This window comes from Furipterus horrens, unplaced genomic scaffold (assembly GCF_987537825.1).
Source record: "Furipterus horrens unplaced genomic scaffold, mFurHor1.1.pri manual_scaffold_3, whole genome shotgun sequence".
In the NCBI taxonomy this organism is placed as follows: Eukaryota; Metazoa; Chordata; class Mammalia; order Chiroptera; family Furipteridae; genus Furipterus; species Furipterus horrens.
The window spans coordinates 18,330,420-18,357,094 of record NW_028327173.1 but is presented as its reverse complement, the minus strand read 5'-3'; the positions used below and the strand labels follow the sequence as shown (position 1 = coordinate 18,357,094).

At 40.7% G+C, this 26,675-nt stretch overlaps 1 protein-coding gene across 1 annotated transcript in view; it reads right to left on the bottom strand.

The window, feature by feature from the left end:
- Window positions 1–16,835: 16,835 nt before the first annotated feature.
- The window catches only part of YTHDF2 (YTH N6-methyladenosine RNA binding protein F2), a 29,295-nt gene continuing 19,455 nt past the window's right edge, over window positions 16,836–26,675 (bottom strand). Inside the window, exon 5 of the mRNA XM_090268943.1 lies at window positions 16,836–17,687. Within this exon, the coding sequence (XP_090125069.1) occupies window positions 17,664–17,687 (24 nt within the window). The 3' untranslated portion in view covers window positions 16,836–17,663. The remainder of the gene's footprint in view (window positions 17,688–26,675) is intronic.

Sequence of the window (26,675 nt, the reverse complement as noted above, 5' to 3'; positions counted from 1 at the left end):
CACTCCTGCTTTTTCCTCCCAGCTCCAGGCCCAGGCTTGGCTTCCAGAGAAGGGCTCCTCTCTCTGCAGCCTCCGGGGACCCCAGGAAGACCCCAGCCTCTGCTGCCCACAGGCCCTGACATCAGGGAGGGCTGCAGGCCTCCAAGGAAGCCAGGACTCCCCGCCCCCAGCTCCTGGAGGCCCCACGCTAAGTCCTGCAGCCTGGCAGCCAGGTTACACGGACTCCTCCTCACCTGCTCCCACAGGACAGCCTCCTCCTCCAGTGATGGTCCCGGTGAAATCTGGTTACAAAGAGCATTTGGGGAGGGGCAGGGCTGAAAGGGAAATAAAAGTAAGGAAAAACCTAGAGTTAAATGCAAGGGTACTTTTAGTAAATGGTCCAAGTGACAAAAATTATTATCAAGATGAAAACAGTTGTAACCTGAGAGTCCCCTCTTTTCTAATCTTCCTGGCTCCCCTTTCATTGAATATCAGAACCAAATAGTTCCATCTTTCCTTCTCAGTGACTGCAGGGAGTCTAGTCTTCTGGCCAATATTTCTGATGGTTCCTGAAAATGAGGTACTTAATAATTATAATGACAGCAGTGATATAAAAGTAATAATGTCCTATGTTTACTGGTTCCTTATTAGGTTCTACATGAATTTGCCTCTCTTAACCATATTTGAATGCAAAACAGCAATTTCATATGGTTGAACTGAAGTCTATACAATATGCACTATATGAAGGGACACACACACAGTATCTCATTTAACCCCCGTGGCAGCCCCGTGAGGTAGAGACTGTTATGCTCATTGAACAGAGTAGAAGTGAGGCTCAGGGAGGTTAAGGTCCCACAGCTTATAAGGTAGAACCAGGAATCAAAACAAGACTCTCTGAACCCAAAACTCACAGCTTAACCACAGTCATATGTCTTATTTGCACGTAATCTGAACAGCTGCTCTGGTGTCCTTCCTGGTGGTTCCAGGCTGTCTTGTGCTCACTTTCTCAGGCTGCTGCCACACTCCCAGTCACCTTCCCCCAAAGACAGGGCCACTTTTCTTCCCTTCAGTCCCCAAGCAGCACCAGCCCCAGGCTGTTTCCTGGGTATGGCAGCTAACAAGTCTTGCTGACAACTTGGGTAAGTCATGAAGAAATTGCTATTCAGTAAACAAAAACTTGAAACTGATGTCCTACTGAAACACTCAATTGTAGACATCTTCAGTAAGGACCCTCTGGTCCCTCAGGCTTCCCCCAGCCCCGCCATAGCGCCTGTCACCCTGGTGGGGCCTTCCCTGTTCAGATGAGGTCTTCTGTCCCTGCTCTTTCTTCTCTGTGACCAAACCGTGCCCCCCACCCCCAAGCATTTCCTGGGCCCTCCAAAGAAGAGAAGAATGACATTTATAACCAAACAAAAGCAACAACAGCAGCACAAATCAACCAACTAACTTTGCCACCCAGAGAAGGCTCCTCCTTTGTCTCGTGGTGCGAAGTGCTTAGTTAGCTCTTCGGGCCCCTCCACGTTCATTCCCAGACTTGCTTTGCCTAACCGGAAGCCAGGGAGATAAGATGGTCGGAAAAAGGCAGTCTTCCACCAAGATGACATCTGCCTCAGTATATAAAATGCAGCCAGGCTGCAGTTGTTTTTATCGTTAAATACACATAAATTTTACTATTTCGGGCAGCTTTTTAAAATAGCATTTTTCCTCATCCCTCCGAAGTTATAAATAAAATGGGCAAATGAAGTCTGAGGAGAATGTGAATGGCAGGGGGCTGGAAGGGGGGCATCAGTTTTCCAGGCACTCGCCCCAAGGACCCAGCAGGGGGCACGGCCCCCTGAGTTACTGCTCTATTGGCCCCGCGGCCTCCCTGCTGGGCATGACCAGTATGCCAGCACACGCCTGACCCTGCTTTCTCTGTGGTTACCAATGACTCAGGTCCCGAAGCCTCTTCTCTGTCCTCGTTCGCCTGGAACTGTCAGGAGCGGCTGATGTGTTCCTCACTATGTCAGCGAGCCTGGGTCCAGCCTCTTCCTGCTTCACACAGTCCTCTCGTGGGTCCCGGGTTATTCTTCCCAAAGTACAAATAGAAAATCTTGTGTCCTTGCTCAGAAACCCTCAAACATGCCTGCTGCCCACTGGGTTCATTACAAACTCATCACGGCCTCCATGGGCCTTTCCAGCTCCACCTCTTGCACAAATTGTGGACCCCGAGCACCATCTTCCCTACCCCCTACCTTTGTCATGCACTGACCCCTCCTGGAATCTCCCTTCTCTCCTGGTCACATCACTTTCCACCATCCACATCCATGCTCCCTAGAAAATCTCCTGGTCGTTCCCAAATGGAGCTGTAGTAAATTAAGCTGCTGAAACAAAGACACCCTAAAATGCACGCGTTTAAGTAAGCCTTCCTCAATTTCGGCCTGTTTTCTGACCCTAGTTCTCCAGTTTTCCTTCTTTAAAAAAAAACATGTATTTATTTATTTTAGAGAGAAGGGAACAGAGGAAGAAAGAGAGGGAGAGAAACATCGATGTGAGAAAGAAATATCAATCGGTTACATCTCACACAAACCCTGATGGGGATGGAATCCACAACCCAGGAATATGCCTTGACTGGCAATCAAACTAGCAACTTTTGCTTTTTGGGATGATGCCCAACCAAGCCATCCAGGACTCCAGTTTTCCTTTTGTTTCTATGAGCTGTGTGAAAACCTACCAGTCCGTTCCTGCTCTGCTTAAGCTACCCAGAATTGGTTTCTGGTGCTTGCCATCAATAACCATGACTGATACCTCTGCCTCCCTCCTGGATTGCTATCAAAGGACACGCTGTGTACATGGGTGCTTTGTGAACAATGACACCCGGCTGAAATGTGATTTATCACTCTACTCTGTATTCCCCGTCAGCCTCCTCCCCTCACCCAGCGCCTCCAACAGAAAAGAACCAGTGAAACAACCCGCAATCACGTAGCCAAAGGGAAGGAAGGGCCAGAAGAACTAGCAATGAGGCCCCAAAATAGATCATTCATGTTACACTTGATAGTTACCTCCCCGAACATAACTTTTGCAATTATATAATTCCAAACACTTTTTAAAAATTTTTTTGCACTATAAATGGCAAATAATCTCCAAAACCACTCACTGATGATTTCTGATTCCATTAAGGGAAGTTTAAGAACTTCGTTTAGATCCTCCATTACTGAGCCACCAGGAGAGAGAACGTAGTCCCTGCCCCCCGCAGTCCCCTCTCCAGGCCAAGCCCCTCTGCTGTCCACTTAGCTAGAAGAAATCACTCTCTTCTCTGAAGTCCTCTGGTGCAATTTTTTTTTTCAAATATAATTTACATACAGTAAAGTGCACAAATCTTAAGTGAACTTTTGCATGAATTTTTACAAATTTTGCCTGTGCCCCAGGGGTCCACTACCCAGATCATGACAGAGGACATTTCCAGAAACCCCCATGCCTCCTTTTAGTCAATACTTCAGCAGAACCATTGTTTTGATCTTTAGTATCTTAGATTGTTTTGACAGTTCTAGAACTTGTAAGAATGGAATCATGTAGTAGGTACTCTTTTGCTTCTAGCTTCTTTCATTTAACAAGTTTTTGAGTCCCCTGATTTTTTTTTTATTAATCTTTATCTCTTTGCACATGAAAGCTTCCTTATGTATGCCCATGTTCATGCAGAACAGCTCCTTCCTCAGGACCCCCCACAAATCAGATGCTCAATAAATAGTTCCCAAATGAATTCACCAATAAAGATCAGAACCACAGACCCCATTTCTCTGTCCCTCTTACCATCCCTGTCATGATGCCGTGCACAACTATTGAGAGCTTACATGTGCCAGGCTCTGGGCTAAGCTCTTCACACACATTAGCATCACATAAGTGCTCCCAAGCCTAGATGCAGGTATGACTTTGTCCCCATTTTCCACATGAGGAAACAGAAACTCAGAGATGTTACATTACTTTCCCCAAGGTCCACTTACTAAGAAGTGACGGAGTCAGAACTCAGACCTTGATCTGACTCAAAACCCAGACTGCTAACCACTAACACACACTGCCTCGTGGTTAGGAAGGAAGCTAACATTAATGGTCCTTGTATCCTTTGTGACAGCTCATCAACCCTTCCCATCAACCCAGCAATGCACAAACTTTTGTGCCTGTCTTTCCTATAGATAGGAAGGCCAAGAGTCAGAAACGTTGAATGACTTGTTCATACAACTAACAAGTGACCAAGACTGGAAACCAGGATCCCTTTCGATATGAAGCCCATGTTCTTTGTGGGATACCATGGGCTGCCCTTCTGTAAGATTAGCTGACTGCACGAAAGGGCTTTAGCAGCAAGTCTCTTTGCAGCCTGGGTGTTTACTTTATCTTGAACCAGGGAGCTGTCGCAATCAATGGTCTCCTTAAAAGCACAGCATTGGAGGATGGTGGACTTGCTTGTGCAAGGCTATTACTAGGGTAGCTATGTCTGTGGCATCATTTAAAATGTCATCCTCAAATGTTCTAAAAACAGATCCAAATGAAAATGACATGTTCTTTTATTCAATCAACACAAATTGAGCTAATGAGTAACGCGTGGTGCCAGGCATTGGTGAACAAGGCAGATCTGGCTTTACGTCTCATGGAGCCTCTGGTCCAGTGGGGGGAACCAACATGAGTGATGAAGAGCAAGTTCGGGACCATGAGAATCTATCACAGAGGTTTCTAACCAAGCCTAAGAGGTATTTTCACCTGAAGGATGACACAGAGTTAATAACTGAGGGGAATAGAATGTGTGTCTTGCAGAAGGGAGTTCAGGCAAAGGGACAGATGTGAAAAGAGCCTGAATCAGGAAGAGAGAAGCCTAGAGAGGGGCTTCATGAGGACAGAGGTATTCACCTTTTTCATATCCAAGCACCTAGTACTACCACACCTGGCACAAATGAGACGCTCTATAGATGTCTGCTTGCCTGAATGAATGAATGAATGCATCAATGAAATTCAAACTAGCTGAAGTAGAGTGGGGAAAAGAACAGCATGAGATGGAGCTGAGAGGGGGGGCATTAGCCAGATCATACAGGGTCTTTAAGGTCATGATTAAAGGAATTGGGTTTCATATAAGGAAAACGGGAGAGTATTTGAAGAATTTGCAGACATGTCATGACCTTGTTTGCATTTGAGGAGAGAATGGCCTGCAGAAGGGACAGCTCCCGATGAAGGCAGTGGTGGGATGGAGAGCAGCAGAAAGATTCAGGAGATACTGACAGAATGAAATGATCAGAACATGAGTCAAGGATGACTCACACAGGCTTCTGGCTGCAGCCACAGGCTGGGGGATGTAGCCATTCACCACCATAGAGACCCTGGAGGGAAAGCAGGTTCTGTGGAGAAAGATGAGGGGTTTTTTGGTTTGGTTTTGTTTTTTAATATTTTATTTATTTTTAGAGCGAAAGGGAGGGAGGAAGAGAGAAACATCAATGAGCATGAGAAACATGGATCAGCTGCCTCTCACATGTCCCCAACTGGGGACTGGGCCTACAACCTAGGCATGTGTCCTGGCTGGGAATCGAACCAGAAATTCTTTGGTTCACAGGCCAGTGCTGAATCCACTGAGCCACACCAGCTAGGGCAGATGAGGAGTTTTTATACATGTAGGGATTAAGATGTCTAAGAACCATCCAAGTAAAAAAGTCAAGTAAGCTATCATTGGCTGTGTAGCCTGGATCTCAGAGAGAGAACGACAGAGAGGACTGTTGGTATCTAGATGGTAACTGAAACCATGGGAAAGAAGATCATCCAGAGAGAGAATAAAACAAGGAGAGGCGAGGGCCTAGAACTCAACCTTTTATGGCTACAGAGAACAATAAAAGAAGCTGGCAAACGAAACCAAGAAGAGGAGAGAGGCAGGTGGCAAACTGGAGAGCACAGGGTCACACAAGTAGCAAGGAGAATGCTTCAAAATAGAAGCAGTCCTTAAATTAAGTAAAAATGAGGATTGAAATGTTTCCATTGGATTTGGCAATATTAAAGTAATGGATGACATTAGTTGCTATAAAAACATAAGTTACAATTACTATGGTCTCAACCCTGAGGAAGGAGGCCAAGTTCTAGGGAGAGGAATTGGGAATTCTCTACTAAGGCTCTGGATGCCAGGGACAGCACAGGTTATTACAATTCCTTCCCTTTTGGGGCTCAGGATTTCTTGTCTTCGGGGAAAAGAAAAGCTGTCTATGAAGATCTCCAGCCCTGGCTGGTGTGACTTAGTGGATTGAGCACCAGCCTGTGAACTGAAGGGTCATGGGTCCGGTTTCCGGTCAGGGCATATACCTGGGTTGTGGGTCAGGTCCCCATTTGGGGGTCATTGCCGTTTTTGCACATTGATGTTTCTCTTTCTCTCTTCTCCTCTAAAAATAAATAAAACCTTTAAAAAAAAAAGATCTTCAGACACAGGGGGAAAGAATACTGGGAAACATATTTTAAAGCATCAGAAAGGACATGTGATTTTGCAAAGAAACCATCCAGAGTTCCATGATTCATTCATTCAAAAACATGTTTATTAAGCCCCTACTACTCACCTGATACATAAATCTCAATTCATTAAGTATTTTTTGAGCCTCTGCTGTATGCATTGCATTAATTAATTTCATCAAAAATGTAAACTCTCAGAAAGCAAAACTTTTTATCCTTTTCTCTCCCATCAAACTGGGATAACCCAGCCATCCTTGACAATTCCCCATTCTCCCAATTTCCCACGAGTCCATTCTTTGAACCTAGAACGTCCTCCAGCTGCATAAATCCTCCTCCTTTTCAAGGACCAGTTCAGATGCCACTTCCTCTGTGAACTTTCCCCAAATGCCTCAAATTTTAAGCCCCCTTTTCAGGGTCCCTAAGGGTCAGAATAGCACTTGTCTTTCTATATCCCCAGGGACTTGTTTCATAGAAGAGAATTTTTCCATGGACCGGGGTGAGGGAATGGTTTCGTGATGATTCAAGAGTATTACATTCAAGCTCACCTCGTGCTGTGCGTTCCGGTTCCAACAGGCCCGGATCAGGTACCAGTCCAGGCCCCGGAGGTTGGTGAACCCTGGGATGGTGTTGATTTCCACGTGGGACTGCTGTCTCCCTGGCTCAGCTGTGCCTCTTCTTACAATCCCTGGTCCCTAAACCTGGAGCGCGTAAATTTGTCGAAAACCGGTCACTCTTCCCCTGGTCAAAACAGGGCTCTGAGCCCGAGTATGAAGATCGCGGTAAGCGGGCAACTCAGAAAACGCTCCTCTAGTGCCGCCTCCTGGCTTTATGGAGCATTACAGTGCCTAATTTGGTGCTTTCCTTGTTCCTGGAGTCCCCTGGCCTTAATTTTTCTTTCTTTCCTTCATTCGTTTGTTCCATGCCAGACTCTTGAGTATACTGGCGAGCAAGACAGAATCAGTTCCTGACCTTGGGAAGGTTAGTGCAGAAGACAGTCTCAGAACTGAAGTGTGAGAGAAGCTGTGATCCTGAATGTTTTTAGGCTACAGGAAAGAGAGTTTCTTTACCTGTCCCCAAGGCTGCCATCCCCAGGGGCTCCGGCTGGGGCACAGCCTGAGTAGGAGAGTGCCCTCTGTGGCTACCTGGACTCTCACTTGGGAAGCACATTTGCGTCGGGCATCCTCCACATTTCACCCTCTCACACACTCCCCATCGCTTTTCTAAGATTATTGATAACAGCAAAGACAAACAGTACACCACACTACAAAACAAATCAGTGTCTCACTCAGTGCCTACAAATGGTTGGGTCCTGGAATCCATGTCTTATGTTCTTGAAACCCTAACATTAGAACCACAATGTTAGAGCTGGAAGAGACCTTCATTCTTTCTTTCTTTCATTCTGTACTTATTGAGCACTATTACGTCTAGGCATTGTGTTAAGTGCTGAGAACAAGAAGGGTCATGTTATACACTCTCATGACGTTTATGTTCTCTTTGGGGAGATGGGAAACAAAGCAAGTAAACAACTTTTAAATATTCACGTATTTATTTTTTAATTGGTGGTACATTATATGATTCAAAATACAAAAAGGTGCACAGTAAAAAACCTCCCACTCCTGCCACTAGCTACCTAGTCCCCTCCATAGAGGCAAGCAATGTTAACCAGTTTCTCCTGTACCCACCAGGAGATAGCATATGCATATGCATATACAAGCAAACACCCCCCCCCCCCATCATACAAATGGCAGTATTCTACACACTCTGTACTGCACCCTGGGTTTTTCACTTAACAATATATCTTAAGAAATTGTCCTAAATCAATACATAGATTTCTATACTTTTAACAGTTGTATAACAGCCCATTGTGTGAGTAGTGCATGATTTAAAATAATGTTATTGTGACGTTAGGGTGCAAACAGAAAAGAAGTAGGAAGCTGAATTTTAAACTAAGGGAGATCTGGCTTTAGATAAGGTGGTTGGGAAAGGAAGGTCACACTCAGGAAATGACACTGAAGCAGAGTCCTAAAAAATAAGAGGGAATCCGCCCAGGGAACACGAGGAGGAAGGACGTCCAAACCAAACGAAGGATTGCCAAGGCAGACCTGAACTGAACATGTTGGAGGGGCTGGAAACCACCGTGGCTGGAACCAGATGCGGTGGGGTGGAAGCACTGGCCCAGATGATGAGGGACCTATCGGCCAGGGTGAGGAGCACAGGAGTGACCCCAAGTGCCACGAGAAGCCACTGGAGAGTTCAAGAGAGAAATGGGCATGCCGATTTACCACACACAAAAACAATTAACTTCCCTTGTGCGGCTGTGGAAGGTAGATTCAAGGTCAAGAGTGAAGGATCAGTAAGGAGGATGCAGTAGCCTGGGCAAGAGAACAGCAGCACAGAGAGAGAGGGTGGTGGCAGTTGGGATGAGAAACACTGTCAGCATTGAAGTTTATTTCGGAAATAGAGCCAACAGGATCCCATAGATCATTTAGCCTGGTTCCCTCACTTCCCAAGCTGACCAAGCCTAGTGACTTGCTTGCCGCAGGTCAAAGAGCTCCTTAATGACAGATCCGGCCTACATTCCAAGGTTTCTGACTCCCAGGTCATTGTTCTATCTCTAGCAAAGCAGGACAGGAGTTTGAATTGGAGAATAGAAACTGTATTTTCAAAATTCTGTTAACCAGTAAGTTGTTCGACAACTTTGTTAGCTTTCTTGACTCCCCACCTCGGAGTAGAGAGACAGAATGGAATCTCTGGTTCACCACTGCCTGCTATAAGCCTGGAGCATGGGAGACAGTGTGGGAGATGGGGATAGCAAATGTAAATAGGTCAGGAGAGACCTCATGTAAGGTAACCCCAGCTGAATAAAACTAGAGGCGTGAACGGGCCTTGCAGATATATGAGGGAAAGGTACTCCAGATGGAAGTCATTCCTGGGATAAAGACCCTGAAGGGTTTCTTGGATGCCAAGGTGAGTGGAGCAAAAGAAGAGTGAAAGTGGGATTTGGGGGCAGGGGACAGGGACAGATGGCATAAGGCTTTGTGAGGCCTAGACTCTGAGATGGGAGCCATGAGAGGGTGTGAGGTAAGAAGTGACAGTGTGAGCTAAGTGACAGGATCTGTTCATTTTCAAGGATCCCCGTGCTCTTCTTGTGTGGAGCTCAGACTGCAGGAAGCAACAGTGGAAACAAAGACCAGTTAAGAGATTGTTGCAGTCAACTAAGTGACAATGATAACTTGGCCCATAGATATGGCAAGTGGTCAGCCAATAAGATCTGACAAACATTTGAGAAAGGGAGTCGAGCATTACTCCCAGGATGTGGCCTGCGAAACAGGGAAGATGAATTTGTTATTAAATGAGAAGGGGTCTGGGTTTGGAAGTGCTGGGTTTGAGATATTGGTGAGATCCAGTGGAGGGGCTCAGCAGGCTGTTTGATATACCGGAGTTCAGGACAGACCTGGACTGGTTCTACATTTGGGAACTGTTGGAACATAGTGTTTAAAGCAACAGGACTGGATGAAATCTAACATGTAGAGGGTCAAGGACTGTGCCCTGGCTCACTTTAGCATTACGAGGACAAAAAGCAAGAGGAACCAACCAAGACTAGGTAGAAACAATCAGTGAAATAAGAGAAAAAGCAAGAGGCATGCTGTGCTAGAATCCAAGTGAAAAAAATTGTATCAAGAAGGGAACAGCAACAATGACACATGCCATTCATAGGTCTAATAAATTGAGAGCAGAGAATGAAAAATGTGACATCAGTAGACCTTGACAAAACCAGTTCCACTGGAACTGAGAGGATGAAAACCTGATCGGAGTGGGTTTGAGAGAATGGGAGGAGAAATGGGGCCAGTAAATAACAGTGTCTTCCTTTTTTGGAGTTTCAAGGCATGTTCTTATGCCGATAGAAATGATCCAACAGAGGTAAAACTGGGGTGTGGAAGACAGGCAGATTTGATGGAGCCATGTTCTTGAGCTGGTGATAGACTGAGATCTGGAGCACAAGTGGAGGGATTCTTTCTAGACAGAAACATGCATAGTCCAATGACACCATTTTTCAAGGTCTAGGGTTCATCAGAATCATACGAACACTAAAGCAGATTGCTGCCCACCCTCCGGCCCCATTTCTTTCAGTGAGTCTGAAGTGGGGCCCCATCATTTGCATTTATGACAAGTTCCCCAGTGGTGCTAACACCACTGGGCAAGAGAGAACCCTTCAAAAAACACTGATTTAGTTATGTGAAGTGAGTAGATGTAGTGGAGGCAGTGTGTGTTTTGTTCTAATTGCTTCAATTTTCTCAGTCAAGTAGGAAATGAAGTTGTTAAGTGAAAGATGGGATACAAGATGTTGAAGTTTTGGGGAAAGGCAGAAGGCAAGAAATAGTTGTCTTGAGAGAAGAGTGACTAGATGAAGGAAATGTTGATGATTTCCCTCCTGAAGTTAATGGTCATTAAATTTAAAATGAGACATTGGTTAAATGTTTTTCTCCAGCCACTCTAAACAGCCCAGATGCAGGTAGGCAGAGATTTGTATGTAATCAGGATTGTGTTTTATCAATTAAATTAGATGAAGAGAAGAGGGAAAGAGAGATGATGATAAATACAAGGTGGGGAGGGGGATTATGGTAGACCACAAAATTTAAGCTGGAAAAGGAGAGATATTCGGAATGGTGAGATAAAATGAAAAGGTGATACACTTCTCAAAAGTAGGTGCTTTCTTTCAAAGCCTTGCCCAACTTTTGTCTTCATCTCTCAACTCTCTGGGCTTCTTTGTTAGCACGACTCTTCCAGTCTTAAACCCTTGTTACTTTTCTCTATAGCATTCATCACTACCCAACAAATTTGTTTCTCTCCACCAGAATTAATCCCCTTGAAGGCAAGGGCTTTTAGTTTGCTGCTATGTGCCTAGACCTCTGTCTGGCAGATAGCAGCCCTCCCTCACACTAACCACCCTAACCCATCTGGCCAGTTTACTCTTCAACCACAGGCCCAGGACATGGCCTATACTTTTGCAACAAAATGCCTTGATTTGGAATGGCATGCCTCTAAAGACTGAGTGCCTAACTCTTCAAGTTGAAAGGCTTTGGGGAAGCAGAAATCTGGAAAAGTTTAAGTTTCAATGCTTGAGAGGGCAAGATTAGAGCAGGCTTCTGCCAAACTGCTTTTGATGACAGAGACCCAGGCTCTTAGGGCACTTACTGCTCATGCCAAAATCCTAAAAAACCACCCATATAAGATTGCCATAGAAGACCTGGGTCCTTCTTTAGCAGACCAAAAAAATTTTCAGATTTTTATTTTTAGAGAGAGGGGAAGGGAGGGAGAGAGGGAAAGAGCCATCGATGCGTGGTTGCTTGCCTCCTGCACGCCCCAAACTGGGTACTGGGCCTGCGACCCAGGCATGTGCCCTGACTGGGAATCAAACCAGCAACCCTTTGGTTCACAGGCTGGCACTCAATCCACTGAGCCACACCATCCAGAGCTAGCGGACCAAATTTTAAAATTCATGGAATTGCAAGAAGGGGGCAGGGAATACTCAGCAGATGATTTGGTATTATTTCGTTTTTGTAAAATAACTTTAAATTATGTGAATATATACATTTTTAGGAATATACATATGCTATATATACTGATTCTACATATATATCGTAAAGCAAGTTTTTTAAAAAAAGGTTTAAAAGGATAGCAAGCTTTTACCAATGTGTAGACATTTTTAATTCTATATATGTAACTGTTTCACTTTTAATTGGAAAAGCACTACTAAGTAAAGTAAATTTAAACCCCTGTAAAAATCACACAAGTGGCTTCAGAGATCACTTTCACTTTCCAATAAGCAAATGTGTTACAGGGCAATCCCCTGACTTGCCCAACATCACACAGCTCATTAATGATGGAGCAGAACTGCTTTGGAACTGAAGCTGTAAAAGAGGATGAAAAGGCAAGGGGCTCATGCAGTTTCCACCAAGTAAGGAAATGCTAGGAAGAAAAGTCCAGAATCAAAAGGGCAATCTTCTGAGTAGATGCCCATTTTCTTGTCTTATAAGCACCTGTGTGTATGTCTGACAGCTTCAAACTGGTTGATAGTGTAATCCTTAAACTGAATTCTGAAAGGGCAAGAATCTTATTTTCTTTTCTCCCAGTGCCCAACAATAGCACCAACAGGGACTCACAAAACAGGCTAAATGAATACAGCTAAGTACATTCCCATGCAAAACTGAACAAAGCAGCAAAATTGGGAGTTTCAGGAAATTTCTCCTGAAAGGGTAAAAAAAAACTTTAAGGGCAATTTTTAATTTTTTCTTTTCTTTGGCACGTGAGCAATGCCTATGGCCAGCAGGTGAAGCCAGACTAATAGCTTTCCAAACTTCAGCAAGCACATTTGAGCATTATTTTAAAAGTAGACTGAAAGCAGTAAGCTATACACGGCACAAATGATATTTCTTCCTCTCCCCCACCCCCCAGCAGATTAGTGCAAAATCCCATTTCCTATCTAGCTCACCTGTGAATGTAAGGGGTTTGGCACAAGAGAGGTTTTACACAAGTGCAAAAACGGCAGACACCATCTTGAACCCATGCTTTCTCTCAGTACAATATATCCGCCTGATCGAGGGAGAGGAGAAGCATACCAAAAAAATGAGAGGATGTGCAGAGCAGCCCGCAAACTGCCAACAGCTGGAGTTGGCAGGGTCGCAGGAGCATGGAGAGAATCAGGTTAGCGGGAGAGAGCTGACCTCCAGTGAGCTTGAAGCTGCAGCCTGCAGCTGCAGGTGGCATGCATGCGCTGTCCAGTTGTTGGGGCGGGAACCTCACGTGGCGCTGGGAAGTGAAAAGGCCACCCTATGCTCCATACATCCCCACCCCAACCCCACAGGCAGGGGCTACAGAACCAGTCCTGGAAACCTGGAAGCAGAAGCCTGCAAGTTTGTGGGACCTCCAACCCCCCTTAACCTGGCTGTAGATGGTTTATCCCACAGCCTTACCAGTTTTTGATGTGCAAAACCAGCAGCTGTAATGATTATTACAGTTTCAAAGAAAGGCTTCTCAGGGGTAAGGAGTTTCACCAGCTGCCCAGATATCACTAGCGATAGATTACAGTTATAAGAAATTAGGTACTTCCCAAAGCAAAAAATAAAGACTGTAAAATGACCTTACCAGATCTGAATCCACTCATTTTCAGAACAAAAGGTCCTACATTCATGACACAGATCACATTTCACATGTCATTTTTCAAATAAAGGTCAAAATAAGTGGCAATATTCCAGTGCTATATATTTTCTCCATAATGACCATTTATCTTCTCACACATAGAAAAAAAGCTCTGAACCCTAAAATAGTTTAGATGGGGTAGAAACCAGGGCTTCCAACATTTTGGGTCTCTATTTACCAGGCCACAGGTAGAAATTATGAAAGAGTGGGCCTCACTCTAGGTGAAGTATTATGCCAAGTGAAAGCCCTCTCCATAACTCCAGAAGATTTGTATATAATGCTATAAAAGAAATAAAGTGGGTAGGTGTTTGGATTAGGCTAAATAACCCTACATCTATTAATAATGAAAACTCAACTTTGATAATCTTGCAGTTTAAAGAATTGCTTTTAAAAAAATCATGGAGTGATTTCTAAATATCCTCCAATAAAAGGAACCTTTGTTCCTTGGAGAAGTGAAGCTGGAGCAGGGAGAATACAGAACCGTCCAGGAACATCTTGTAGTATCAGAAAAGGGCTCCAAAAAATGTTGAAGCAGTCAAAAGGACAGCCAACATGGAGATCCCAATGGCCAAAGCTGAAAAATTTGAACAAAATAAATGATAGCACTGACCCATGGAATAAAATGGAAAGAGGGGACAGCTTCTCCTTACAAAATTCAAATTAGTATGAACATGGACAAAATAGACAGTGAACTAACATTTGGCAAATGCCACTTGCTATAAGTAATAACAATCCAAAGATGTCAAAATAGTGAACCAAAGATTGATAGTTTTAAAGTATATCCCTCCATGAGTTACTCATTAATTATAAAGGGAAAATCAGTAACTTTACAGTGGAGAAACCCAGCAGTCACTACCTTCACCAAGTGACCAAGTTAACGTCACAAGTAATAAGACATGGACATCATGTATCCTGATATAATGCACTGAGACGAGCACATGACTTCTGCACACAGTCTTCCCAAAAAATAACCTCAATCTAATAATGAGAAAATATCAGACAAATCTGAGAAGTCCATTAAAAAAGTGGCTAGTACTCTCTAAAAATGTCAAAATTATAAAAGGGGAGTATTGAAGAACTCACAGGCTAGAGGCCTGAGACAACTAAATGCATGTGGGATCTTGGACTGGATGCTGAACCAGAAAAAGACATTCCTTGGACAACTGGCACAATCTAAATAAAATCTGTAGATTAGTTAATAAGACTGTTTTTGATCATTATACTATGGTTATGTAAAATAGTAACATCTGGAGGAAGTTGAGTGAAGGGTTATGAGAAACTTTCCATATTCTTTTTGCAAAGGTCTGAAAGTATTTCAAAATAAGACTTAAGAAATGGCCCTGGCCGGGTAGCTCAGTTGGTTATAGTGTCGTCCATATATGGCAAGGTTGCAAAGTTTGAGCCCTGGTCAGGGTACATATAAGAATCAACCAATGAATGCATCAATAGTGAAACAACAGATCAATGTTTCTCTCTTCCTTCCTCTCTCTCTAAAATCAATCAATAAAAATTTAATTAAAAAATTTTTCCAAAAAATGGGACATGTTGGGGAAAGATAGCCAATCAAATGTAACTAAGATGAAATTGAGTGAATGTGTATTTTGTTTATATTAAAGGTTAAAAATGTTTTGAATCAACAGATCAAACATGGTGAGATTACTCAGTTTTCTCTCATCTTATACGAAGAGAAGTAAACAAGCATGGCTATTCAAAGTTTTACATTCACAAATGACAACAGAACAAGCCACTGAGGACAAAGAGTCAAAAGTCAACAACATCCACTGGCAAAAATTGTCATTAGCAAATAAGAAAACTAATTTAACTGCGTTTTGGGTCTTCACCAAACCAACCTTTGGGCCAAACTCTTAAGAGTGAACAACATAGTCTAATTTTTTATACTACAGAAAATGCCAATATGGTATTGGGTTTTTTTTCAAATACATAACCCAACATCCTGACACAATACCCTCATCCCCATGCCCCCACCCCAAACACTCAAGAAAAGCTAAGTAAGCAGCTTTCTTAGGGGCTCCAAATTTCTTTCAGTTTGCACCCAAAACCATACCAGTATTTTCTATGTGACATGAAAAGAAAGACTGGGAATCACGGGCTTAAACTAAACTAACATTTCAAATTGCAAAAAGTATCTTGAATGATCTTACAACTAATGTGAATACAAGGTAGGAAAATCGAGGTATAATTGCTTTTGTATTTGTTTTTCTCAGGATATTTTCCTTTTTGAAGGTGAAATACTAAGCAGCCCATGGAGTCCTCTAAAAGACACAAAAATCAGAGCTAAAATTGAAAATACTGTTACATTTCTAATTTGGAGATTGGGAATCTTCAAACTGATGAAAACACAAATGACTCCCCAATTTTGGGGAAAGTATTTCACAAAGCTTGGAAAATTGGAATATCTGAGTATATTGTACTATGCTTCAGGTAGGCAGAGAGAAGTTCTCAACCTCAAGTGTCAACTACAACGCTAATTACAAACCAGCAGTTAATAATTTTATCACACCTTTGATTTAGTAGTCTGGGCTGTGTACACTAGGATGAATAAGTCATTTGAAGGCAAAACACCAGCCAACAGTATTAAAACCCATCTTCAGAACCCTTTCTTATTACAGAAATTTTCACACATTTAACTCCCCAACACTGGGACATCTGAAGGGCTAAAAACCTTTAAGGTAGAGAAGCCCCAAACCTTAGAAAATAAACAAAAGATAAATCAAATACCATTACAATTATATGGTTCACAAAGACCCAAACCCGGTGGAATTTCTTATTCTTGGACCTGCATCCATGTGAAATCCTGTTTAAATAAGCTGTATTTCAGATTAAGTATTTACATCCTTGACATTGGACTCAATCTATTTTTCACACAATTATCCGGCCAGGTGTCTACAGGGCAAGCACAGTGACTGGCACCTAATAAGCACTCACAATCAAATATTTGTTGAAGGACTTAGCAGTGCCTCTACCTTCTCTGGGAATTATGCAGAAACGAAGAATTATAAATTTTGGCCCACCTTGCTTTGCAGAGGTCATGGTTATCTAGCCCTGGGCACAAAAACAAACCTGAACTATTTCATCTCAGCAGACTTTCTTAAAATAATTGCAGTTTCATTTCTTGAAACTCCTTACACTCCAAATCTTTCATAAAATTGATACCAGACTCAAATAATACTAATAAATGGTACTAAAAGTGATGCTCAACAGGATCTCACGTTTATTGAGAAGTGATTAATGGTAAAAAGAAAGGCAATGCCCTTTCCTCATTGGCTGAACAAGAAACCGAAGAAAACATTCACTACACGTTTTACAATATTTTTCTCTTCCAAAATGCATTTCTGTAAACAAGTTTTTACCACTGTTCTTAGCTGTGAAATAAAATTAATCCTGACTTAATCAGTATAATGTACAAGAACAGAACATTTCTTAGGACTCCTAGTACTTTACTTTGAGTAACAAAGGGTCAGCAAAAATGAATCACCCTTAAAGACACAACCTTGGGTAACACTGTTAAATTCTCCAAGGCAAAAATTCTTCATAAAAATGTTCTTCCAGTTCGGAAGGGAAAAACCAAGTTTCCACTTTCGGGGTTGGAGGCCCATACCTTTGAAACTCAGATGTTCTCTAAGTGCAAATGTCAAAATGGGGGGAGGAAAGGGTTTAAAACTTAGAGAAAACTGTATGCACTTACGGACTTTAAAATCCGAAAAACATAGTAAAAAGACAAAAAAAACCCAAAGCATTATGCTCTGAAATCACAACCAAAGCCAAAATAAAAGGGACATTTTTCACCTAAACTACCTAGAGGAATTTTTTTAGTATTTTTTTCCTTTTTTTTTTTTCCATTTTCCAGTTAAGTCCTATGTCTTTTGTGAAATTCCAATACTTAAACTGCAAGTCTGCAATCGTCTCTGAAGTCAATGAAATTAAGAAAAAAAGTCCTAATTCTCTTGAAGGTCATTTTTTTTTCCTCTTAGGATATGCAGATGCAACCGTTGCTGTAGTCTGTGCAGAACTGCCTTTTATTTTCCACGACCTTGACGTTCCTAAAGGTTAAAAATAAATTGAAATGGTTAGTTAAAACTTATCTGAATATGCTTAAGAATTAAAACTTCACAGAATAACTCAATTAAAACTTCGTTACTTGCGCTAGACAGAATATTCCCCACCAATAAAAATTGACTTTTACCTCTTTCCCAAAAAATATGAGCCTAAGAGAAGCAGCATATATAAGTATAGTATACTAAAAAAAGAAAGAAAAAAAAAAGGTTCTTAGAGTCATACCATTCTAGTTCCAGAACCTTAGACATATTTATAAGCCTAATTTCCTTTTTTTTTGTAAAGTGTGGATATGCATCTCTCAGAGCTGTGGGGGAATTAATGAGCTGGCATACAGAAAGCTTAGTCCGCATGAGGCAAGAAAACTATCCTCTTCCCCTAGACAGTGTAAAGTTCACTTTAGAGATGAATTTTGAAAACTGATTGCAATACTGAAGTTTTCCCTGAAAGAAATCTAACTGCTCATTTCTTTCTTTCTTTATAAAGATTTCATTTTTTTATTTTTAGAGAGAAAGGAAGAGAGGGAGAAAGAGAGAAACATTGATGTGTGAGAGAAACATCAATTCACTGCCTCTCGCACACCCCCAACTGGGGACCTGGACCACAACCCAGGCATGTGCCCTGGCTGGGAATCAAACTGGTGACCTTTTGATTTGCAGGCTGATGCTCCATCCACTGAGACATCAGCCAGGGCTTAACGCTCATTTCTTAAGAATCATTCTTATAAGCCTTTAATAAATCTATTCTAAACTGCTTTCCATGTCACACACTACTCATGTGTTAAAATTTTTAAAAATATGACTCAATCCACCTGCCTTTTAAAAGCAAAAGCCTTGATTGGTTAGGAGCACAGACCTGAACTTACACTTGATTCATAAATCTTACTTGGGTAGGGTCACTGGCTCCCTTTACACTATGCTAACTACGGTTCTAAAGTTAAATATAATTCCTACTAAAAAAAACAGCAACTAGCACTTCTGGGCTACCATGTTCTAGGCACTGTAGATAATAATGATCATCGTAACCACCCCCATGAAGACTATGTTATTCCTGCTTTAGAGGTAAGAAAACAAAAGCTCAGAAAAAGATACTTAACCAAGGTTACCTAAGAACTAAGATTCAAATCTAGGGCTTTACGGCTTTTTCTACACCATGTTATTACAAATATTTATGTTAAAGTCAAAGTCAACGAAGATAAGTGAGGCTTTGTGATGAATTGACTTCCCTAAACGAAACTGTTTCATAGATATAAAAACAGTAAATTATTCAGAAAGAGACATTCTCTTTCTTTGATGTCCCACTTCACAGGGATAAACTCACCAACACACCATGATCTGGAATATTGTTTTTTAAATAAATCATTTTGAAACTTCAAACTTAATAAAATATTTCAATAACTCATTCATACACTATCTCTGGAAATCAACCTCAATTCAAGAATTAGAAAAAATGTTCATTCATACATGAGAGAGAGCTCAATTTTTCAATTTACTGATTTTTAGAGAGTAAAGTGGTGGTAAATGGAAGGGGTTAGGGGAAGGGTAGAGACAGAGAGAGACAGAGGCAGAGAGTCGTTGCTCCACCTACCCATGCATTCACTGGATGATTCCTTTATGTGCCCCAACTGGGAATCAAATCTGCAAACCTTGTTGCATCAGGACAACGCTCCAACCAACCTGGCCAGGGCTCAAAAGTAATAACTTTCCTGGGCTACAGTACCACCCTTTTTTCCCCTGTTCTATGTGTTTGTCCAAAGTTTTGATAATATATTGTTAACAGAAAAATAACAATTTACAAAGATCTCTAGAGATGACCAAAGTCAAACTTTCAATAACACCTTTCTTCTCATATCAATTTTAAACTCATATACTTGGTTTTGTTGTTCACAGCTTGGAAGGACATCATTTATCTCACCTCTCTTCTATTAATGATCAAAATCTACCTATGGCTTCAAGAAATCTGGACTCTGGTGTGTTTCTTGATTAAATTTCATTCTTATGCTTTATTACTCTTCAAGCCAAGAACATCTGACCTTCTGTCCTTTTAGTGAAGTTCAAAACCCCTTCCCCTTCTTTGAGATTTTCTGAACCCCTGCAGCTTTCAATGTACTTCCAAATCTGCATCCACAATTAAAACTTAAATTGCATTGTCTTATTTCATGTAAAATTAGTCCCAGTTCAATCAAAAGCCTTTTGAAAGCAAAGAACAGGTCAACTAACTTCACTCACAAACTACTTATGAGATTAGCAATAAATAATAGGCTACAATCAACTTTTAAATAAAATTCTGGTTCTAATCACGCACACAAAAAAGGATGTTAACTAAACAATGTGGTAATAATTTCTCTCTCTATATATATACACACATATATATCAAATCATTATGCTGTATTCCTTAAATTAATACAATGTTATATATGTCAATTATATTTCAATAAAACTGGAAAAAAAATAGTTTGCCTAGTATCTCATATTTTAATGTACTATAACCCAGGAGTACAAATAAACTTATGTGCCCCGAATTGTACTGATAAAAAAGAAAACCTAGACTTTGCCAAATCTGTTTTTGCCTAAGAAACATGCTTATATTTTAAGTTCATTGGCTTGCTTAATAGCAGCCATTTAAAATACTTAAAAAGAAATTCAAAACAGCACTGTGTAATTGCACATACTACATCAACTCCTTTTTAAACAAAAATTTGTTCCTCTTTATGTGCTGCCAAGTCCACAACTATGTGTTCAATTTTGCCTCAAACATAAAACTACTTCTGAATTTTAACTATAGAATGATATAAAAAGGCAAGTATAACCTGTGCCCTAAGATAAACCTGTATGACAGAAGGTTCATTTTAAATTATGCAAGTTACATACAAATGGCATTAGCCGCCTTAATCTCGCTCAACATCAAGAAAACATCACATTGATACAATTCAGCGAGCTGACTAAACTGCTCTTCAAACCCTATATAGACTCAATATTCTCCTATACATTGGTACCTTCCACCCAGAGGAAGCACTTACGGCTTCTCTTTCGCATATCAGAATTGCCAGCATCACTGTTCTTGTACTTTCGGGCCACTATTAAGTAAGGATGATTTGAACACAAGCACCATGACAGCTGATCCTTTTTTTTTTTCAATTAAAGCTAACATTCAGTATCATTTTGTATTAGTTGCAGGTGTATAACATAGTGGTTATATAACCATATATTTTACAAAGTGTTCCCCCCTAATTATTCCCAGTTCCCACCTGGCACCATAAGGTTATTCCCTATGCTATACTTCCCATGACTACTTTGTAATTATCAATCTGTTCTACTTAATTCCTTTACCTTTTTCACCCGGTCTCCCAACCCCTTCTCCTCTCTGGCAATCATCAGTCTGTTCAATTTTGTTTTCATTTTATTTTGTTCTTTAGATTCCACATATAAGTGAAATCATATGCTAGTCTTTCTCTAACTTATTTCAGTTAGCATAGTTTCCTCTAGGATCATCCATGCTGGGACAGTCAATCCTATAACCAAGTCAGCTACTAAGTGGCTAATGTGTATGTGTTAGGTGTTAGCATACAGAGTGTGGATACCCTGCACAAAGGGATGATTTATTTGTCCTCCAGGACAGAGTGGGACAGCATGAGATTTCATCACACTACTCAGAACACGGGCATGCAATTTGAAACATGAATTTTTGTTTCTGGAATTTTTCATGTAATATTTTTGAACTGTAGCTGACTGCAGATAACTGAAACCGTGGAAAGCAAAACCACAGATGGGGGGACTACTGTACAGCTTTGATGTATACACAAAAGAATAAGTTTCTTTATTTAGAAATAATAAAGATAACATTCACCTTAGAGTATAAAGATATTTAAGCATTCACATATTATCTTGAAGTAAAATTTAGCACCAATTAAAAAACTATAAATGATTCATAAGATTTTAAACACTAGATTCATTTGTAAACATTATTTTCATTAAAAAAAAGCAAAGACTGGAAACAGGAATCAGTAGGACCTGCTTGAAGGGCCTCGCACTGCCCAAATCTGTGACAATATGAGCATTATATAACCTTAATGATAAATATACAACTATCACAGTAATATATGAAATAGGTAAGAATTAGCAAAGGATGCTAAAACTAAAGGGTGAAAATGTGATGAGGAATAAAGGATTTATATAATCTCAAACTATTTTCCTACTTGTTAAAAAAAATAGTAGTTTCACAGTGAAGAACCTGGTGAACCCCTTAACCAGGTGATCAAAGCTAACATTACCAGTAATGGCATAAACACATCTTATACCTCCCTAGTGTGATGCACTGAGCACAAGTCACTTATGTGTAGTATTCCTGCCAGATAAGCATATTCTGAATATACCAATGAGAAAATCTTAGACAAACTGAAGGACATTATGCAAAAATAAATAGCATACTCTTCAGAAATGTTAATGTCAAAAACAAAACAAAACAGGGCAGGGTGTGCGTATGTGTATAACCACTAAAAATTGAGAAACTAAAAAGACATGAAAAGATCCTGTACTGGAACCTGGACCACAAAAATAACTACTATAAAAAACATTATGTCTACCGGTAAAATATGAATAAGAGCTGTTGGTTCATCTTGTGTCAGTGCTACATTTCCTGACTTTGATAACTGCACTGTGGTTATTAAGTGCTATGTTCTTAGAAAGAACACAGCAAAATATTTAGGAGAAAAGGGCATAGTGTCTGGAACTTACTTTCAAATGGTTCAGAAAAAATTACACACACACCTCCAAAAAGCAAAAGTGGAAAACACTACTAAATCTGGATGAAGAGTATATGGGAATTCTTTGTACTATTCTTGAAATTTCTCTAAGTTTAAAGTTATTTCAAAATAAAGTTAATGAAATGGGGATAAAACAGTTTTCAATTAATTCTGCAAAAATTGGATGTATTAAAGTTACCTTAAAAAAAAAAAGGTTATCAACCCTGGCTGGGTAGCTCAGTTGGTTACAGCATCATCCCCAGAGGCCAAGGTTGACGGTTTGGTCCCCCAGTCAGGGCAAATACAAGAATCAACCAATGACTGCATAGCTGAGTGAAACAACAAATCAATATCAATGTTTCTCTCTCTCTCTCTTTAAAAATCAAAAAAATTTTAAAGACATAAAAGTTACCTTAAACAATTCATAAAACCTTGAAATTTGTTAATTCCTCAGACCTACACTAGAAGTCATAAAACAAGGATATTTTAGCAAAAAAATTAAAATCTGCCTAGTAATTATTCTTTACACATCTTTTAGAATGAGAAAAGAATACACAGAAGGTTCTAACACAAGGATCATTATTTTTAACCACTTTGGATATTAAAACCTCGTAGTTCCTATGAAAGGCTTCCCTTAGAGTAGATTTTCTTTCACAAAATTCCTATTACCACTGGGAACAATTCTACTAAATACTTTGACAATTTATGGTCAAAAGGCTTTATCTATAAGTCAGCTGTATTTATTGATGTTTCTAATCACCCAGTCCTACCATGGTAATATTTAATAAACAAAAAGCAGGAGGGTGGAGGAGGGGGTGAAGGGATGAACATGACGACGGATAGACAGTAAAGGGAAAAGAGCAGAACAACACATAAAAGCAAACTTGGATCATCAATGGGTCCAAGTCCCAGCCCGAACTGCCATAAGCACAACATAATCTGTGTCTGTCGGACACTCCAGCTTTTATACCTGAATGTGCTACTGACTCATCATTGTAGCAGGGGAAGCAGCATGGCAAGCTAGTCTCCCCCCAGTGTTGTCAATGTGGAGCCTGCATACCACTTTTTTAACCTCGTACTCCTAGAGCCATGTGCAAGACAGCTACAGTGAGATCCATAGTAGGAACAGGCCACAGTGGCCAGTCCAGGTTAAGCTTCTGCCACAGATTGGCTACTCACAGGTACAAAAAGGTAAGCATAAGATCTCCAAGCACAAACACAGAAATTAATTATAAAGTCCTAGTTAACCAAAAAAGAGCCCAAATGCTAATAAGAAGAGAAGATGTGTATGTTCCTAGGGCTTGAGGATACTGTGATGGCAATAAACAAAGAGGGGGAAATAGCAGAGCAAGATTTTACTGAATTCACACCCCATTCTAAAATTTCTAGGACACACAATCTGATCTTTAAATCAGTCCACAGTCTCAAAAAGAACAGTAGAGACTAAAGAGACAATCTTAAAAAATAAAGATGAATTTAAAGATACGAGAAACTATAAACAGAGGAAGAAGTTTCTAGCCCTCAATATCTGGTCCTTAGAGGTTAATACCCATACTATCCACTCATCCCACCTCCCCATTTTATATCTGTAATTATAAAATACAAAACTTCTATCTATAGAGGAAATACCCTACAAGCCACAAGGTGGCAATGTTACTCAAAAGTTTGTACATTTGAAATCTCCTAATACATACACAGTTGACCCTTGAACAGAGGGTTAGGAGAACCAACACCCGCCCCCATACAGTCTGTTGAAAATCAACACATAACTTATTAAAACATATTTATTTTTTTTTATTGATTTGAGAGAGAGAAACATTAGTTTGTTATTCCATTTATTTATACATTCACTGGTTGCTTCTTATGTGTCCTGACTGGGGATCAAACCCACAACCCTTGGCATATTCAATGTATAACTTTTGACTCCCCCAAAACTTTATAGCCTAGAGTCCACACATTTTTATATGTATTTTTCCTCTAGTTTAATAGCCTTTCTCATTTCTACTACCACTCCTCTTCCCTCCATTTTTAAGTGGGTCATGAAACACAACTAAGGCATATTTATATTTATTTTTGGGATATAATTTTATTAATTTTAAAATCTGCTGTTTATCCCCCTACCCCCAAATTAAACTTACTTATATGGCCCTCAGCTAATTTCTCCTATGTCCTCATGAACCCTGACAGAAAAGAATACAAATTTCAGTACCCCTAGCTAAAAAAATGAGAATGCTTAGATAGGCTAACATGAAAAAATGTGATTATATTAAAATCACTTTCAGAGCTTTATTTGCTTTCAATGGTCTATGGAATCAATATTTATAGTCTCTGATGCTGTAAACAAAAGTTAAATGAGTCAAATGGTATTAACGATTACTTATATATGGAACAAAAATATTTTCTATCAGTTCTCCAATTTAAAGCAGGGCTGTAAGTTTATTAAACGTATCTTCTTCTCATCCCCCTTTTGAATTTTTCTAGGTGCAGAAATGGACAACTAGTTGGAATGAAGTTCTGGGAACTGAAGCAGGCGCATCGATTTGAAGTAAATGCATTAACTAATAACCTTTCCTACAGTCAAATTTTTTCAAAACTGTTAATTAATAGTTGAACTCCTATATACATTTCATTCAAAGGGTCAGAAGTAAAAAGCCTGGATAATCCACTGTTTTCAGTACACCTGAATAATAAATCTGACTAGTAACAGAACAAAGGATAAGATAGATACAGATCCCTGACCAGTGTGGCTCACTTGGTTGGGCATCCTCCCGCAAATCAAAAGGTCACTAATTAGATTCCCAGTCAGGGCACATGCCTGGGTTGCAGGTTTGGCCCCGGGTTGGAGGCAACAGATAGATGTTTCTCTATCACATCAATGTTCCTCTCCCTCTCTTTCTCCCTTCCTTCCCTTCTCTCTAAAAACAAATAAAAAATGTTTTTAAAAAGATACGTTAACATTTTTCAGCTTAACTAAAAATCAGACACTAGTCCCAAGCCAACTAAAATGGTTTGACAGGTTTGACTATTCTCTGAATCACTCCTTTACTCTCCAGTAAGAACTACATTTAAACTAAAACTAATTTCACAATAAAACCAATTTCTTAAAACATTCCAGAATAAAATTAAACAAATAAAATTTTTAATAGCTTGTCAAATCCCCCCTACTCCCAGCATGAATATATTCTGCATTTGTGCCCGGTTAAGTTTATTCTAAGGGCTGGACCCAAAAATGAAAAACCAGTAGCACAATTAAGTGCCAGGCCAAAAGTTATCGAAGAATTTGATGACTGATGACATACAAAATCTAGAAGTTCTCAAACTTTAAACACAAATGGATCACCTATAAGCCAACAGAATGTGAATTCCAAGACCTCACCTCCAAAGATGCTCATTCATTCAACAGGTGAGAGAGGACAAGCATCTGCAGAGTAAGTACACCCCGATGATATTGTACAAACTGAGTAACTTCTCTTCAGTCACTTCTAATCATGTAAGAAATACTTAGGGAACTTACTAAATAAAATTTCTAGTGTAGTACGTCTGGGGGCAGAGCCCAGTTATCAGTATTTTTATAAATACTTTTCAGATGACTCAAAGTTTTAAATCATTACCATTTTTTTAAGTATATACTCTGAAGTGGTCCTGGCTGGTTTGGCTCAGTGGATTGAGCGTCGGCCTGCGAGCTAAGTGTCGCTGGTTCGATCGTCCAGTCAGGGCACATCAGAGAAGGAAAACTCTGACTCCAAAAAACCTCCGCTGCCTTGTGGCATACCTCTTCAGGGGAAAGGCTAAGGGAGTAAACCCCGACAGAAAATCCGGAGCCGGAGTCCCTAAGGCGGTTTGACGTTGTAGTCAACACCGGCAACTCCTGCGGCGCACCTGAAGCCAAGCTGTATTGACTCCGTCTTTCCCTTGGACCCTTCAGCTGCCAAGAGAGGGGGGGTCTGCTGCATGGGCAACAGCAGACCCTCCATATCACCCTGCCCAGGCTCTGCAGCTTCAGCTTCACTGGAGAGGACACTCCAGCGTCATCGCAAGATGTCGATTCAACATGGGAGGAGACAGATACCGTGTCACTCCTGAGTCGGACTGCACAACCATTCTCGGCGGTGCAGATAGACTCTTAAGAAGCTACACCATCGTCTCTCGAGATGGACGGCTGCCGATACGATACGATACTCTGAAGCACTCCACCTGTTCCCCTCCCCATCCTTTTGCAGGCTTATGGACTACA